The 15,145-nt window shown below is 51.4% G+C and overlaps 1 protein-coding gene across 1 annotated transcript in view; it reads left to right on the top strand.

The window, feature by feature from the left end:
• Positions 1 to 14,610, top strand: part of plekhg5b (pleckstrin homology domain containing, family G (with RhoGef domain) member 5b) — a 44,917-nt gene extending 30,307 nt beyond the window's left edge. The window contains 14 exon segments of the mRNA XM_084680851.1: positions 6,881 to 7,072; positions 8,124 to 8,294; positions 9,014 to 9,109; positions 9,259 to 9,459; positions 9,578 to 9,688; positions 9,797 to 9,946; positions 10,106 to 10,243; positions 10,407 to 10,526; positions 10,725 to 10,857; positions 11,093 to 11,208; positions 11,377 to 11,531; positions 11,648 to 12,174; positions 12,177 to 12,705; positions 12,899 to 14,610. Of these exon segments, the coding sequence (XP_084536977.1) occupies positions 6,881 to 7,072; positions 8,124 to 8,294; positions 9,014 to 9,109; positions 9,259 to 9,459; positions 9,578 to 9,688; positions 9,797 to 9,946; positions 10,106 to 10,243; positions 10,407 to 10,526; positions 10,725 to 10,857; positions 11,093 to 11,208; positions 11,377 to 11,531; positions 11,648 to 12,174; positions 12,177 to 12,705; positions 12,899 to 12,908 (2,649 nt within the window). The 3' untranslated portion in view covers positions 12,909 to 14,610.
• The last annotated feature ends 535 nt before the right edge of the window (positions 14,611 to 15,145 follow it).

Here is a 15,145-nt window from a genome sequence, read left to right as displayed (position 1 = left end):
AGACCTCAGGCTGTTGGCTTCAACTGCTGCAGATGACCTTATTGTGTGTCTTCATGAAGCCTGCAGTCATTTCCTCGCTGATGACCAATCACCTGAGGCCTAAGACTCAATGGTGGTCCTGCCGTAACAGTTTTCATTTGAGGTGGCTAGGGGTAGGTTCTTTTCTGTGCGTGCACACGGCAGGAGGCTGGCTAATGAGCCTGTGTGGACTAGCTCTGCGCTTTTGCGCAGGAGAGCTGTCAGCACATTTGGGATCCACCTTCCAGACAAGTCTAGACTCAGTCTCACACCCACATTCAATGGGGCTGTGTGAACGCAGCTGTGATGTCATCGGGGCCCGCGGCTAGGAAGCTCCACGTAGCAGCAGACAGGGCAGGGAGGCTGCTGTCACAGGGTTTCACCATCGTCTGACTGGCTCCTGCTAAATCTCCAGGCTTAGATGGGAACATGGGAGTAGCTCCAAGCAGGAGTTCTCAACATCACGTTTCCTTGTTTCTCGACAGCAAATTTATCTCCATACTTTGCTATGATCGAATGTACTCATCAACTGAGAGTCCACTGTATTGAAAATAGACCAAGGGACGCCATTCCCATCTTGGCCTTAAGGGGGAGATAAAGAGCTACAACTACAGTATCAGCCGGTCTGAGCTTTGGGCAGGCTTTGATGCCCGAGTCATAGAGTGCTATGTATTTAAGATATAAACCCATAAATCAGGGATATAGCTGGCTTCTGTTGTGGATGGTGCCAATCTTCAAATTAGTACAGTCCAAATTTCACCTTTGTGATTATGTGAACCAAAAAGTCTTGACAGTTCCCAGACTCTTGACACTTCTGTCAGAGCTCTGCTGATTTCCATGGGGTCCAACTAGCTGAGGTTAAGCTCTTCCTCATTACATGGAATGTTTTCATAATGACCTGTAATCAGGAAGCATCCAACTTCCACCTTCCAATCACCCAATCACCCTTGGAACAATCGAGGCCAGTCTTGGTAAACAGGTGAAGCCGATGTAGGCTGGTCAGCGGTGCCTGTGACACAGGAACAGGTGGATGTGCTGATGAACACAGCCTAACCATCGGTTGATCTGCCACATAATGAAGCGTTCTGACCCTTCCTCCACATCCAGACCAGCGTTCAGCCAAGGGCTCAACACGCACTGCTTCCAGCTTTACCCCAACTAGCTACTTTTTGCTTGGCTGCTTAAGGGCCTCGAACACAGCACTCCATTACTTCCTGTGACACCTGTGAACAGGTCCTTTCTCTGCATGTTGTATTTGAGATCCTGTTTTACCACAGGACTGTTCCTTGACTCTGACCACCTCAATACTATTCGAGAAATGGAAATGTGATTCTTGACGTGCTCTTTGTTTATGCACTACTGTAGCTTGCTTCGGAGAAAAGCGACTGCAAAGTGAATCAAATGTCAACGTTATGTGCTGGGAAAGCATTCATTCTAAGACCTGTAGGCTACATTATCCACAATAACCAGGTCACTCCCCTGAAATCATACGTGTGTCTTGGTCACAGCCTATAAGGCTGCAGCAGCTCTCTCTAGACTCCATTATTGAGAATAGAAACTGACGGGAAGCTCCAGTCACATGGTTTACCATAAGCTGTAAAGATCACACGCCACATGAAGCTCTGGACCACGTGAACGAGGTATGCAGATGTGATCTTTGAACTTTTTATATGACTCCCTTTATGTAACACACGGGTTGCTATGGGGCGCCGAATGCGACGTTGTCACGCGAGCAGCCACCTCGGTGACACGCAGTCTCACCTCTTGAATGTGGCGCGCGGCTTTGGGCAGGAAAAAAAGGGTTCCATTCCATTGCTCCAAAGATGGCCGTCCACCTGTTAGATAAGAGAGTCGTCACGCAAAGGACAGCCAGAGGGTCCAGTGGCTCCCTCTCTTCACAGTGACACGCTGGGACATGACCAGGAGATACTCCATCTTTACTGCCAGCCCTTTGAAGCTCCTGGTCCACACAGCTGTCTGTAGTGTGAGCTCTAGGCCAGAAAGATATCTCCATGTTCTGCCTAGCGGGGGGGGGGGACTCTGAATGTTGTCTAGTAAGCAGGTATTGGGTGTTGTGTCATTATAGATAGGTACACTAGTGGTTGGCTTTTGGTACAAGAGCCAAACTGCCCCTGGGGTGACAGATGTACTAACACAGGCAGCCCTCATCTCAGTGGCTTTGGGCAGGCATAACAAAGATGTACTAGCTGAATCCACAAAGTAAACACACACACCCTCAACTAAACAGAATACCGGCTACCGTGTGTGATAAATGATGCAAGGAAGGAGGAGACCAATGTTGAATCATTTTGAATCGGACTGTTTCCCTCACGGCAGTCTCATAATGGTCATTAGACTACAGTACATCAGACTACAGTACATTAGACTACAGTACATTAGACTACAGTATATCAGACTACAGTACACCAGACTACTGTACATTAGACTACAGTACATTAGATAGTACATTAGACTACAGTACCGTCTGTTCCTCACAGACAGGCCAACTGACCTTTAACAATGAACAGCTACCTCTTTTTTCCACCCTGCAGACTTTTCTTTGAATTCACTAGACGGGAACCATTGTTGATTTACACAGTATTGCCGCAGATAGAACAATGGAGGTGACTTGGGAGTGGTCACTTGTCCCCTCATGATCACGTGTGATCTGGGATCTGCTGCCAGGCTACCACACGCTGCTCCAGTACAGGCTCACATTAACACCCATTCACCTGAACCCAGCAGGAGATGGATGTGATGGAACACAACGACAACAAGGATCCTGCCCCAAACGGTCATCCAAGTCACACTTCTCAGGGCGACATATTGCTCTCTCCTTAGGCCTGTGAACATTTGTCATTGGGGTGTTTCCAGTTCCTCATAAGCGAATGAGGGATGTTTGCATGTGGTCCATGCGGGTTTTGTAAAGACGTGGAGTAGCCCTGCTCTCTGTGGACAGTGGGCAGGGCTAGTGAGAAAGGTGTGTGTGTGTGTGTGTGTGTGAGAGAGAGAGGGAGAGAGGGCAGGGCAGGCAGTAGGCTGAGGTGAAGAGACCTGTGTCTAGAGGAGGGAGGACCGACATGCTGTGGCACTGTTCCTTTTGATCAGAGTGATCTTTGACCCATTGCAGCGGCAGGCTCAGGTGTACTCAGACAGAGCTCCTCTGACAGAGTCAGTTGTCTCTCAGTTGTCTCTCGGCCCTGGGGCACGCTCCTCCAGCTGTCATGTTTCGGGGATCATCGCGCAGCCTTTGGATTTAACACTATCCCTCGTCACATTTCGGGAATCCGGATTGATCTCAGTGTCCGTCGGAGAGAGTGTGAGGAAGGGTTTTTTTGCGGAGGTATGATGGTACGCTTCGGGCGCCTGTCCTCCTGGCGTAGCTGGGACTTGCTCCATGTTGACCCTGAGAGTGCAGAGGAGCCCCCTCACTCCCCCCCCACGCCACCTGACGACGAGGTGAGACCGAGCCGTTGAAGCTCCTTGCTGTGTGTGTGCCTCCGTGTTTTTCTGTGTGCCTGAGGGAAGGCATTTCCAATCACCGAGATTGACCGAGATTGTCTTTCTGTTACTGGATGTGTGTGCTAGTCTGTGTCCGTGGAGCCGGAAAGGCTAATGTCATAGTTTCCCATCGTTAATCAGCGACCCTGATCAAGGGGAGCTATTATCTAGTTGCTAAAAAGAGAGGTGGAGGGAGAGAGGGAGGAGGGGGTCATGGTTTCACTACTCGCTTTGAATACAATCCCTCCCTTCTGAATCTTTTAAAGATTTTTTCTCTCGCAAGCCAAGGTTAAGACCACAGCCAGCGGTGATAAGATAAGGACATAGGCGACACAAGTCTTGATATGGTTAACCTGACTGCTGGGCACTTCTCCTGCACCAGTTCCCAGAGCCCCTCGCCCCAGCACAGGGCCAGGTCAGGGTCTCTCCACCCCCATCTCTGATGGGAACTGACATGACCACACACACGGACCAGACATGGTCAATACACAGGGCTGCCGAGTTTCCTATTGTGAATGACTGGTGAATTGTAACGTAACCATGGGTTATTAAAATAGTTTATTTGGTCATTTGTAACACACAGCAATGCCCCTGGCGATATTATCTTGACAAACACTTGTTTGAACAAGTAAACAAATCCAGAGAGTTATGTGCTCTTTAATGTCTAGTAGGTCACTGCGGGGATGTGCTGAAACACATTTCCTCTTTGGTCAATACTGGGGTTTATGTCCTTGTTGTGGTCAAGCAGGAAAGATACCAGCTACCAGTCATCCTGATCCAAGTAGTTCATGTAAACTGGCCAATGTGCAATGAAACATCAACTGTCAGGTCAAACTGAAACTTGTCACACCATGCAGTTTTAATTTTAAATGACATCTTGGCTGGAAATTCAAGCTTTGTTCCACTCCTCATTGTTTAAGTTTTCCGCCAGAAGCTAAAATGGCCCCCTTGAGTTTAGCGTGCCCTTGTACAGCTCCCAACAGGGACTGTTGGTCACTTCCAGCCTTCTGCAGGGTTCCACAGTCACTTTCATTTCATACAATGTTGACATTCAGAGAGAAATTCAGTTGTTTCAAGGAAATGGAGCCTGAGAGGGGGGGGGGACCCAGGTCAGAACAAGGAAAGGAGACGTCAGAGATGGCCAAACAAAAGGCAAGACGCCAGCGAAACAGTTGGCCCCTCTGAAGCTCCCGGATGCGTGTTGGAGCAACAGAGGCCCGCAAGCTGCTGCTCTGGCCCCGCCCCTTCCAATGCAGATCAGCCCCATGTTTCATGTAGCCCCGCCTCCTCTTTCCTCCTCAACACAATGGGGCAGGATCCTCCTGGTTACCATGACGCTGGGCCAGTGTCGGGGTGAATGTGTGCGGACAGGCGGGCTCAGTCGGCAGGCTTCAGCACTCAGGAGAGCACAGCAACACCCGCGGTGACACGCAGGAGTTCAAAGACAAGGGGTTTGCGGTGCTCAGAGCGTAGTGAGGGACACACCAACCCACCCCTCCAGCCTATCACCACCAGTTCCCACCAGCTGGGACTTCTCTCCAGTCTGGAGAAACCTTTGGATGAGGAGAAACCCAGTGCGGCTGCAGCTGTTGAGCGTGGGTGCTGGAGTGAGGAGGGGAGTTGGCGTTAAGACTTGGCCCTGAGAGTAGGCGTGCACATGCGTGTTTGCATGTAGAGAGAGCGGTGGGCAGAGAGGTTGACAGAAGGCAGCAGCTGGCTCCATCATGAGCTGCTCTCCATGAGCCCCTCTCACCCGGCAGGATGGTTTTCGTTAGCTTTGACATGCCGCGGGCTTCAATGGTGAGTACCGATATCTGGATGACAAACTGTCGAGTGAAAGAATAAGAGATATGCTCATATTCGTGTACTGTGGCAGATATTGGGATACTCTGTGTGTTGGTGTCTGAGTTTAATGGCGTTGTGAAATGATCAAAGGACCTCTGCAGTTAGTTTGTTGGTAATGTTTGAGATGGGCAAAATGCCACGGCCTTTGTGTTGAGCTGTGCTTCATTGGTCCTCGCTCTCATGATTCTAGGAACTTCTGGAATATTGCGGTATGCCTTGAGGTTGATTTGTATTCCTTCCTATTCAATTGATATAGTTTGTGTCACTTCAAAGCTTGCTGAAGCGGTTCCGCTCCTACTTTTTTCATGATCCTATAGTATCTGTTGCCAGAACATTCCTGAGCTAATAGGAATTCAGCCCTCGTCGTTTACACAGCGAGCGGGTTGACATTCGGCCAGGGTCCAGAGTCCCCCCTGACCCCCCTATGCTGGAGGGATACTTCCTGACTGACACCTGTGGCCTTGTCCTATTGGCGGAGATCCCCCCCCCCCCCCCCAAAATCCCCCGAGCACAGCAGAAGATCAGAGCACCATTCTCTTCCCTGATGAAGGCAGCTCTAAATACAGAGGAAGATAGACTGTCGAGAGTCACCTATTCTGTTCTCTGTTCCACAGTGTTTGTTTAAAAGTGGGGGCAAAGGTGAGGAACTTCAAATGAAGACTCAGAATATAGTTGCAGTTTGGCAGCAGCTGCATGGGAGGTATAATAATCCCTTACTTTGACAATCCCAGGCGATAAGTGACCAGTCAGTGTGCACAGCCTTGGTCCTGTCACTCAACTGAAACCTACACTTTGGTCTGTGTCGTGTTTTCAGCTTCATGTTATTCGTATCATACAAGACATAGCTTGGGGTTTAGTTTTGGGAAAAGCGAAAAAAACATGCCAGGTGTGGAATGTTCAGGAGTCAGGACTCTGGAATGTGTTCTTGTCCCAGTGTCATCGGTGGGGGGGGGGACGGGACGGGACCCAGAGACTCCCCTGCAGAAGATTCTTTTGCCCAGACACCAACATGGCAAAAGCAACTGCTTCCTCAGATACCGACGAGGCCCCTTGTTTGTTTGGTTTTGCTGATGGCGCTGGCTCGTAAAGTGGATTGAGATTGGCCGTGTGAGGGAGGTTGTGCGACAGGGCTTGCTGACAGGGTAACAATGGGACTGGAACAATGGGCTGTTCTTATGGAACAACGTCTGCCCTTCCCCTGTTCCTTGTGATGTAAGAAGGCTTCGCTCAGAGGAAGGGGCATTCCTTCCCTCTCCTGTTTGTGTCTGAGGGACTTAGGATAGCTTTAACAGTCCCACTGATGTCACTGACGGCAGAAACCCCCCTCTTGCATCCTGTTTATCCATCTTGTATATACGTCTCCATCATCTCTGTCTAGCTGGAAAGTTATTTTCCCCCTCTCAGGTGATGTCACTGGCAGATGTCACCATTCAACGTTCATTCCTATCCTATCTTTGTCATTTCTCTCTGACGTCAGCGGGCTAACCCCTGGTTCCCTCTCCCGGTTGTTCCGCAGGGTCAGGCGCGTCGCCGGAAGAACATAACAGAGTTCCTGGGGGACGCCAACATCCCGTCGCCGGACTCTCTGCCCCCACTGCCTGGCTCCCTGCCCGGCGTGGGCACGGGGCCGGACAGCTGGAAGAACCGGGCGGCCAGCCGCTTCAGTGGCTTCTTCAGCTCGGCGGCCGGAGCGGGCGCCTTCGGCAAGGTGAGGGAGCGAGCGGTGCAGCTGCAGGGATGGGTGTGGGTCAGTGGTAGAGCATTAGGGGATACGCTCAGGTAGAGCATCTGGCTGCAGAGCAAGAGGTCTCTTGTTCACCCCCTCCTCCCCCTCTCCCCTGTATGCCGCTGTGGATAAAAGGGCCAAGTAAGGGGATACATTAGAGAGGAGGAGAGGAGAGGAGGTAGAGGAAAACACAGTAGCTAAAGGGCTGGGAAGCAGGTTATAAGCCGTATCCACTCCCCTCCCAGTCAAATCTTTTCCTGTCCGAGCCCCTGAGATATTGTCCTGCTCACTTTCCTCGGATAAGTAGTGCAGTAGCTCTGTAGGACCACAAGGTCACCATTTCGGGAATAAAACCACAATATTTGAAATGAAGACGACCGTTGGTAAACAAAGCACACGCGCAATTGCGCTCACACACACGCGCTCCCATTGTCTTCTCTCTCATGAGGTCACATCCTGCACAGTGGCAGATGTGAGGCAGGGACAGTTTGTGTCACTCACCTGTCAGTCTCAGCTCATCTCTATTCAGAGCGGCCAGCCCTTAACCCCCGCCAGGGGCCGGACCCCACCCCCCTCCCCTCCACAAAGCAGAGGTGACCTGGGGCCACACCCTCCTGAACCCCCACCAGGGACAGCGCACCCCCTCCTCCCCAATACTCCATTGTCCGAGTCATCTCAATGCACGGGCCTCATTTCCATAAGTACACAAGGCTCCCCACTTAGAATAATTGTCTCAGTGGATGCTGCTAGTGCATGAAGAATTCAGACGCCTGGATTAGGGTGTGTGTGTGTGTGTGTGTGTGTGTGTGTGTGTGTGTGTGTGTGTGGGGGGGGGGGTTATGTTAATGTAGAGACTCTGCTTCACTTACAGTTTGAGGGTAACAACAAACCTCTCTCAGTTCCTGGCTGTTGACCTTATCTAGATGGATCACTCTGGAGGAACTGAACTATGTAGGTCAGGGAAACGGGATGGTAAATATTTGTTCTGTGTGTAACCTTGTGTGCGTGCGTGCGTGTGTGTGTGTTGGAACAGGAAGTGGACCGCATGGAGCAGCTCCAGAACAAGCTCCACTCCTACACGGTGTTCGGGCTGCCCAAGGTGCCCCTGCAGCTCTCCTTCCACCAGGACTCCTGGGAGGAGGAGGAGGAGGAGACCAACCTGGAGCTGGAGGACAGCTGGCAGCAGCTACTGGACAACCCCGAGGTACACACTCACACACACACTCCTCCTGTCTCTGTCTCTTATCTCCAACGTGCCTGGAGACACTTTCTCACCTCAGTTCTTCTGCGTCAGCACTCTGGGCCTCAAAGTAGCCAGTTCCTCCAGGTGGCTTTCCTGGCAATCTCTCGCTTAGTTCTCGTGTTGTCAGCTGGTTTCTGCTCCAGTCTGACAGTCCCACACGCTGCTCCCCAGCAGTGGGCTGACACCTGGCCTTACAACTGGTACTGAGCTGGAAATGGTGTTAGGTGAAAGGTACCAGACCTGTTTGCACCATGCCAGCTATCAACTTGCACCTTTAAGAGTGTGGGAGATCAGACAGACACACTGACAGACACACAGTCAGTCAGTCAGTCAGTCAGTATGTAAGTAGAATGATACTCTCATAGCTTGCTTCTGTTTATCCTTATGTAACTCCTATCTGGGCAGTGTTGTAAAATTGACAGTAAGCCTATTGTGTAGATCACATAGACTCATATAGTGTGTGATAAGGTTCTATTATGATTGATGGAGGATTCAGTCAAGCACAGCATCTGTTAGTAATAGGAGGCTATTAACAATAAAAGTATGTGTCCTGATCCTATTCTACAGAAGGTATTTGTTCTGTAACTTTGTACTGTAGACTATGCATACCCATCTAATGCCGTAAACTCTGTGTGTGTGTGTGTATTTTTGTGTGTGTATTTGTGTGTGTGTGTGTCCAGACGTTGAGCAGGCGTCAGTTCCACCAGCAGGAGGCGATCTGGGAGCTGCTGAACACTGAGGCCACCTACATCAAAAAACTGCGGGTCATCACTGATGTAAGGACCTGTACCTCTCTGCAGCTCCTCTCACACACCTCTCTCTACAGCATACACAGGTTGTATTTCATCCACACTGACGTCTCCCCTCCTCCCCTCCTCCCCTCCTCCCCTCCTCCCCTCCTCCCCTCCTCCCTGCCCCTGTGCAGCTGTTCCTGTGCGGCCTGCTCAACCTCCAGGAGAGTGGCCTGCTGACGGAGGTGGAGCCCAGCAGGATGTTCAGTAACATCCAGGACATTGTGCGTCTGCACACGGCCCTGTGGAACCAGGTCATGCTGCCCGCTCTGGAGAAGGCCAGGCTGGCCCGCTGCCTGCTCGACCCCTGTGACCTGCTGCACGGCTTCCGAACGGTGAGACACACACACACACACACACACACACTGTATGGACACTCTGCCTCCTTCTCCTGCGGAGGCAAGTGATGGAAGCGTGCATCCAGTAAAGCCTTTGGTGTGTTCGCGTGTGCAGTTTGGTTCCAGGTTCAAGCCCTACATCCGTTACTGCATGGAGGAGGAGGGCTGTATGGAGCACATGCGCTCGCTTCACAGGGACAACGAGCTCTTCAGGATCTATGTGACGGTCAGTCTCCCTCCTGCGTTCCCTCTCCTAGTCAACAGCCCTTTTCAAAATGTCCAATGACTGGTGGTTTCAGTGTACTGAAACAACTCCTGGTGTGTGTCCCTGCAGTGGGCCGAGACCCATAAGCAGTGTAACCGCCTGAAGCTGGCAGACATGCTGGCCAAGCCCCACCAGAGGCTCACCAAGTACCCGCTCCTGCTCAAGAGTGTCCTCAAGAAGACCGACGACACGGCGGCCCGGGACGCTGTCAACAGCATGGTGAGACTGAGAGAGGGAGGGGGAGAGGGGGGAAGGGGGAGGGGGGAGGGAGAGGGGGAGAGGGGGAGAGGGAGATGACAGGTATTTGATTTGGGAGCAGTGGTTTAGTTTGGTTTTGGATGGATTGGCCTGGTCTGAGTGCTGGTGTGTGCTCCTCAGGTGGCGTGTGTGGAGGGCTTCATCAACAGCGTGGACTCCCAGATGCGCCAGCGGCAGGAGCAGCAGAAACTGGCCGCCACCTCCGGCCGCATCGACTCCTACGAGGCCGTGGAGGGCAGCAGTGAGGAGGTGGAGAAGGTGAGACGGAACACACGTAGAGCCTCGGTCATCTCTCCAACACAGATCCCCCCCCAGCCCCGCGATTCCAGCCTGGTGAAACATGCCCTCCTGTCACCACTCCCTCATGTGCTGACCCTAACAGCCCCTCCTCTTCTCCCTCCTCTCTCTGCGTGGCGCTCAGATCCTCAAGGAGTTTAACCGCTTCGACCTGATGGCTCCCATGAGGGGCACGTCCCCCGACGAGACGCGCCAGCTCCACCTGGAGGGGGCGCTGCGCATGAAGGAGGGCAAAGACAGCAGGGTGAGTCTGCCTGGGGGGGGCCGGGGGGCGGGGGGCAGGGACCTTCACAGCTACAGCACAACCTTCCTCCTTCACTGCAGTGCTGACACAGCGCCTCCGATCAGATAGATTACACGCAGCGGGCCACATTTCTCACCAATGACTGGGACCTGGACCGAGAGGAAATTCCTTTGCTAATCCCTAACCTCCCTCCCTCAGATGGACGTGTACTGCTTCCTCTTCACCGACCTGCTCCTTATCACCAAGCCTGTGAAGAGGGTGGAGAAGGTGAAGGTCATCCGCCAGCCGCTCCTCATCCACAACGTGGTCTGCAAGGAGCTGAAAGACCCCGGTGAGTCCCAGCCTGGACACCCAGAGCCCAGAGCGTGACGTTGCCCTGCCACCACTCACCCCGGGCCAGACAGCACCCCTCATCATGTGGTCAGGAGTTATGGATGGCCCGGGCCCAAAAACATCCAGTTCAAACCGAGACTGCGTGTACAGTGTATTCTGTGTACCCAGAAAAACTGCATATGTTGACGTTCCTCTCTCTCTCTCTCTCTTTCCCTCTGTCTTCCGGTCAGTAGGTTCTTTCATCCTCATATACCTCAACGAGTTCAAGAGCGCCGTGGCGGCCTACACTCTACAGGCCAACAGCGCCGCCCAGGGGCGAAGCTGGGTCGATGCCATCTGCAACGCCCAGGTACAGGAGGAAAACCTTTCAGATATCCCCATTCTGCTCGCCCAGCAGGTGGATCACATGATGACATTGAGACTGGATTAGAGTCGAAGACGACCCGTATTGTAAGGTTGAGATGGTTTCAGTGGTCATGTTGTCAGTAGTGAGCAGGTGTGTGTGCTGTGTTGACAGAACCAGCTCCAGAGGCTGCGGACCGAAGAGGTGCTGCGTCAGCAGGTGAACCTGCAGAGACGTCTGGAGGGCGACGGGGAGGAGGAGGAGGACGAGAGCAGCAACTCCACCACCAGCTCCCCCTGCCTGCAACACAAGGAGGAGCCCAACACGAGGTACAGCACCCCCCCACACACACACACACACATCCACACAGATTATTTTGCTGTGTGTTTGGTACTAGTATCAGGGTAAATGATAACAAGTCGGATCCTTTCTCTCTCTCCTCTAGTCATTCTGATGGCTCCACAGAGACTCTCTCAGTCATGGACATCGAGGAGTCAGGTGAGGTCCCCCCCGCCCCAAACACAGACCCTGGGGGGCCTACAGACAGCCACCCTGACCCAGCCACGTCCACCTCTCCCATTGGACCTGACACCCAGCAACCCCCCTCTGACCAGAACCAGGATGCTGGTCTGGAGGGTGTGGAGCTGGAACCCCAGTGTCGGTCCATGTCAATGGACAGCGCCTACGGTACTCTCTCCCCTGAGGCCCTGCTGGAGCAGCGGTCCTGCCCAGGCCAGAGTGAGGGAGAGGACAACGAGGAGGAGGTGGGAGGGAGGCAGGCCGAGGGCAGAGACACGACAGCAGACGAAAGGGTTGATATGGCGGTGGTGCAGGAGGAGGAGGAGGACGAGGAGAAAGTGTCTGATGCTGGGGAGGAGGAGGAGGAAGAGGAGGAGGAGCAGGAAGAAGAAGATTCCAGCTCGTTCGGTTCCCAGTTGTCGCTAGCTCAGTCCTTGAGGCTTCGCCGGCGCCCCCGGTGCAGGCCCGCCTGCGCTTCCTCCAGACGCCCTCCAGCCTGGCGCACAAGTCTCGCTCGGAGGACAACCTGCTGCAGCACCTGGCGCACGCTCTCACTCACACACGCCGACCCCGGGACCCCGACCCATCAGAGTCCCGGCAGGCACAGAAGAGCACATCCTTGGTGCACAGTAAGAGCCTATCGGAGCTGAGTCAAGACTGCACGGAGCTGTGTCAGAGTGAGCCTGACGACTTCCTGACTCAGAGCATGCCCTCCGGAGCCCTGAGGGAGATCCAAGCCAAGTCCTTGAAGAGGGCGGACGCCTGCGAGGCCGGCGGTGGCCAGGCCAACAGCAGCGGCTCAGACGGGGAGACGGGGCCCTCTGGCTCTCTGGAGGGGAAGGGCGAGGCGACGCCTAGTGGCGGTGCGGGGGAGGAGTCGCCCAAGAGCAGGAAGTGTCCCGCCCAGCAGCACAAGAAGCTGACGCTGGCGCAGCTCTACAGGATACGTACCACCTTGGTCCTAAACTCCACCCTCACTGCATCGTAAGTCATGGCACATTATCCCATGTTACACCTTACAACATCTTACTTAAGACATTTTATGACACCTTACTTACTACAACTTATTACAGCACTTAAGACATTTTACGACACCTTACTTACTACAACTTATTACAGCTGACTACATACAAAATGTGTTGAAGTTTTTAAAAATCTTTAATCTGCATTCTTTCAGGGAGGTGTAACCACTTTGGCAGCCAACCAAGCAGGGGTATCTGTCTGTAAAAGGAACCCACACTGTTTGGCGTCTGCGTGGGGACTGAATTCCTTGTGACACAAATGCACTCACTCTTGCTGCCCTCTTCCTTCTCCTCGCCTACCAGACGTGTCTGCAACTGGACAGTGACTATTCTATTCACCGTTGCATTTGGCTTGAGTTTATCGCATGGAGGGGAGAGGCAGTTAGACATCAACTGCTTGCACTTTGGAACGGAAGTAGCATTGAGGGGCTTGGAAAGCGAGAGACTGGGCCGTACAGGGACGAACTGCTGAGGGTCGCTTCCCCTTACCCCTTCCCTCACAGGACAGCCCGGCGGGGGCAGGGGGGCCCCAGGAGGCAGGGCTTGTAGAGCCAGCTCCAGTTCTCGACCAGAGAGGACCGGCGCGGACGAGACACGGCCTGGAACTCTCTCTCTATCTCTGAACACGCGACAGAGGGAGAGAGAAGCACACGACTGAAAAAATACCGTCTTGAGATGTAGTTCAGCTGCAGCACCTGGGCTGCACCCGTGGGTGCTACTCCTGGTTTACTTCAAGATATTGTAGAGTATTGCACAAATCTTATGTTAAACAGAAGAGAATCACTAATGGGGGTGAATTTACATTGGCAGTGCACAGTGAATTTCCATTCATGGTTTGCTTTTTGACGTTGCATGCGTGGAAGTATGTGCGTGTGTGTGTATGTGTTGTTGTCTTCATGTATGAATGATGTTCGTTGATCTTGACTGAACCAAAATAATGTTGTGATTGTCCAAAGAGGGACCTGTTTAGATGAGCTTTTAAGTTGTTCTTCCCCAACATACATTGTTGAGTGCTGTATATAAGCAGGTGTGAACAGCTAACAATGCTCCTAGGTTTATATTTCTCACTCCTCCTTTCGAAAAGATTGCTGATGACACGTGCACAGTCCTAGAGCTTCTACTCGGCTGTTCATTTTCAGTTCACTGGTTCTATGAATTCATTAAGATAACTTCAACTTCCAGTCTCTGTTTAGAGGGAGGCTGATGGACTCTTGGTTCTGAGATAATGTTCTGAGATGTGTAGAGCATGTGGGGATGTCAAGCTGTTTTGGGGGAACACTACTGCACTAAAGTATTGATTGGTGTGAAACTGCTCTCATTGTAGCCACTGTAAGAGAACAAAACCAGTAGACACACACCAGGAAGAACTTGCTTCTTGTTTGAAAAAGAAGTCCTCTGAACTTCTTCTCATACATTTCAGTTTGGTGATTCTTCGCTCTGCCATGACAGCATAGTGATATCTGAAGATTCTGAGCAACAGTTGAGAAGAATAATACCTGTAATATAAATACGCCATGCTGAATTTTCTTAATTGGCTTTTTTTCTTTCACTAATATAAAAAACACACTAAAACAATCCCACTTACAGACACAGAGATCATTTTCAAGTCCTTCCCAAATGTTGCTCAAACCAAATAGTTTAACTTTGTTTACTTTTAGTTTCGTTTATGTGTAATATTTATTAAGTATTTTATGTTTATATATAAGATATTGTTTATATGGTTTGCTTACATAACATTTTTTGATGGTGTAGTCTTAATATTTGGATTTTTGTGTCGAGCATAAATTTGCTATGAACCAAAATCATGTGTTCTCCCTTTCAGGAACGTCTCTTTAAGTGTCTTACAAAATAAAAATGCATTGTGAAATATTTTGTACAGTTTTCTATGTTTTTAATTAACAGTATGGGAGTGGTTTTAGAAGATAAACAAAACCGATTCAGTCTTATTAAACCTTGACTGGATAAAAACGCTCATGTATGTGTCATGTTATTCCCCTGGACGTCCAGCAGGTGGCATTAACAGTCTAGTGAATATGTTTTCCCGAGCATTCTGCCTTGTTCCTTGACCCTTGAAAGGACTTTGATTGGAGACCCCTCAAATAGTTACTCTTTGACTAAAGGATCCTGTGTTACACATTGTACACATTAATGAACAACACTTTATACTACATGAGTAGGAAGCACTAGCAACCAAAGCTCTGTCCAGGCCTTAAGTGCTCTCATGCTGATGTTAGGTTACTCTTGTGTGCATATAGCAACCATCAAGTTATCCTCCCTTTGAAATTCACATTCCTTTCACTACACAATATGTCTCTGCGTCTAAACAGAGCCATCAGTTTGAAGCGATGTGTCCTGCCGTGAGAGGCCAGGACAGGGCAGGACAGTGCAGAAGGGCTCACCTG

This window comes from Hypomesus nipponensis, chromosome 18 (assembly GCF_054491055.1).
Source record: "Hypomesus nipponensis isolate SF chromosome 18, ASM5449105v1, whole genome shotgun sequence".
Classification (NCBI taxonomy): Eukaryota; Metazoa; Chordata; class Actinopteri; order Osmeriformes; family Osmeridae; genus Hypomesus; species Hypomesus nipponensis.
This window is presented reverse-complemented; position numbering and strand designations above follow the sequence as displayed.